Source organism: Myotis brandtii, unplaced genomic scaffold, assembly GCF_000412655.1.
Source record: "Myotis brandtii unplaced genomic scaffold, ASM41265v1 scaffold2300, whole genome shotgun sequence".
Classification (NCBI taxonomy): domain Eukaryota; kingdom Metazoa; phylum Chordata; class Mammalia; order Chiroptera; family Vespertilionidae; genus Myotis; species Myotis brandtii.
The window spans coordinates 53,370-53,577 of NW_005358651.1; the positions used below are offsets into that span (position 1 = coordinate 53,370).

Genomic DNA, 208 nt, shown 5'->3' on the forward strand with positions numbered 1-208 from the left:
GCCCTGGGGACCAGGTCCACCCTGGCGTGGGCTTTGCGCAGCACGTGGTGGCTGCCAGAGGCGTTGGTGAAGATCTCCACGCCGTCCAGGCCCATGGCGATGTGCGGGCTGCGGGCAGAAGCGGGTGAGGGAAGAGACCGCTGTGCCCCCAACCCGCCTGCCCAGCCCCGCACGCTCTCAGGCATCTCCTGTCTCTGCGGCCCACGGC

The 208-nt window shown here is 70.7% G+C and overlaps 1 protein-coding gene across 1 annotated transcript in view; it reads right to left on the minus strand.

Moving 5' to 3' along the window:
• Positions 1-208, minus strand: part of NADSYN1 (NAD synthetase 1) — a 22,933-nt gene that overhangs the window by 15,225 nt on the left and 7,500 nt on the right. Inside the window, 1 exon segment of the mRNA XM_014539914.1 lies at positions 12-138. Within this exon segment, the coding sequence (XP_014395400.1) occupies positions 12-138 (127 nt within the window).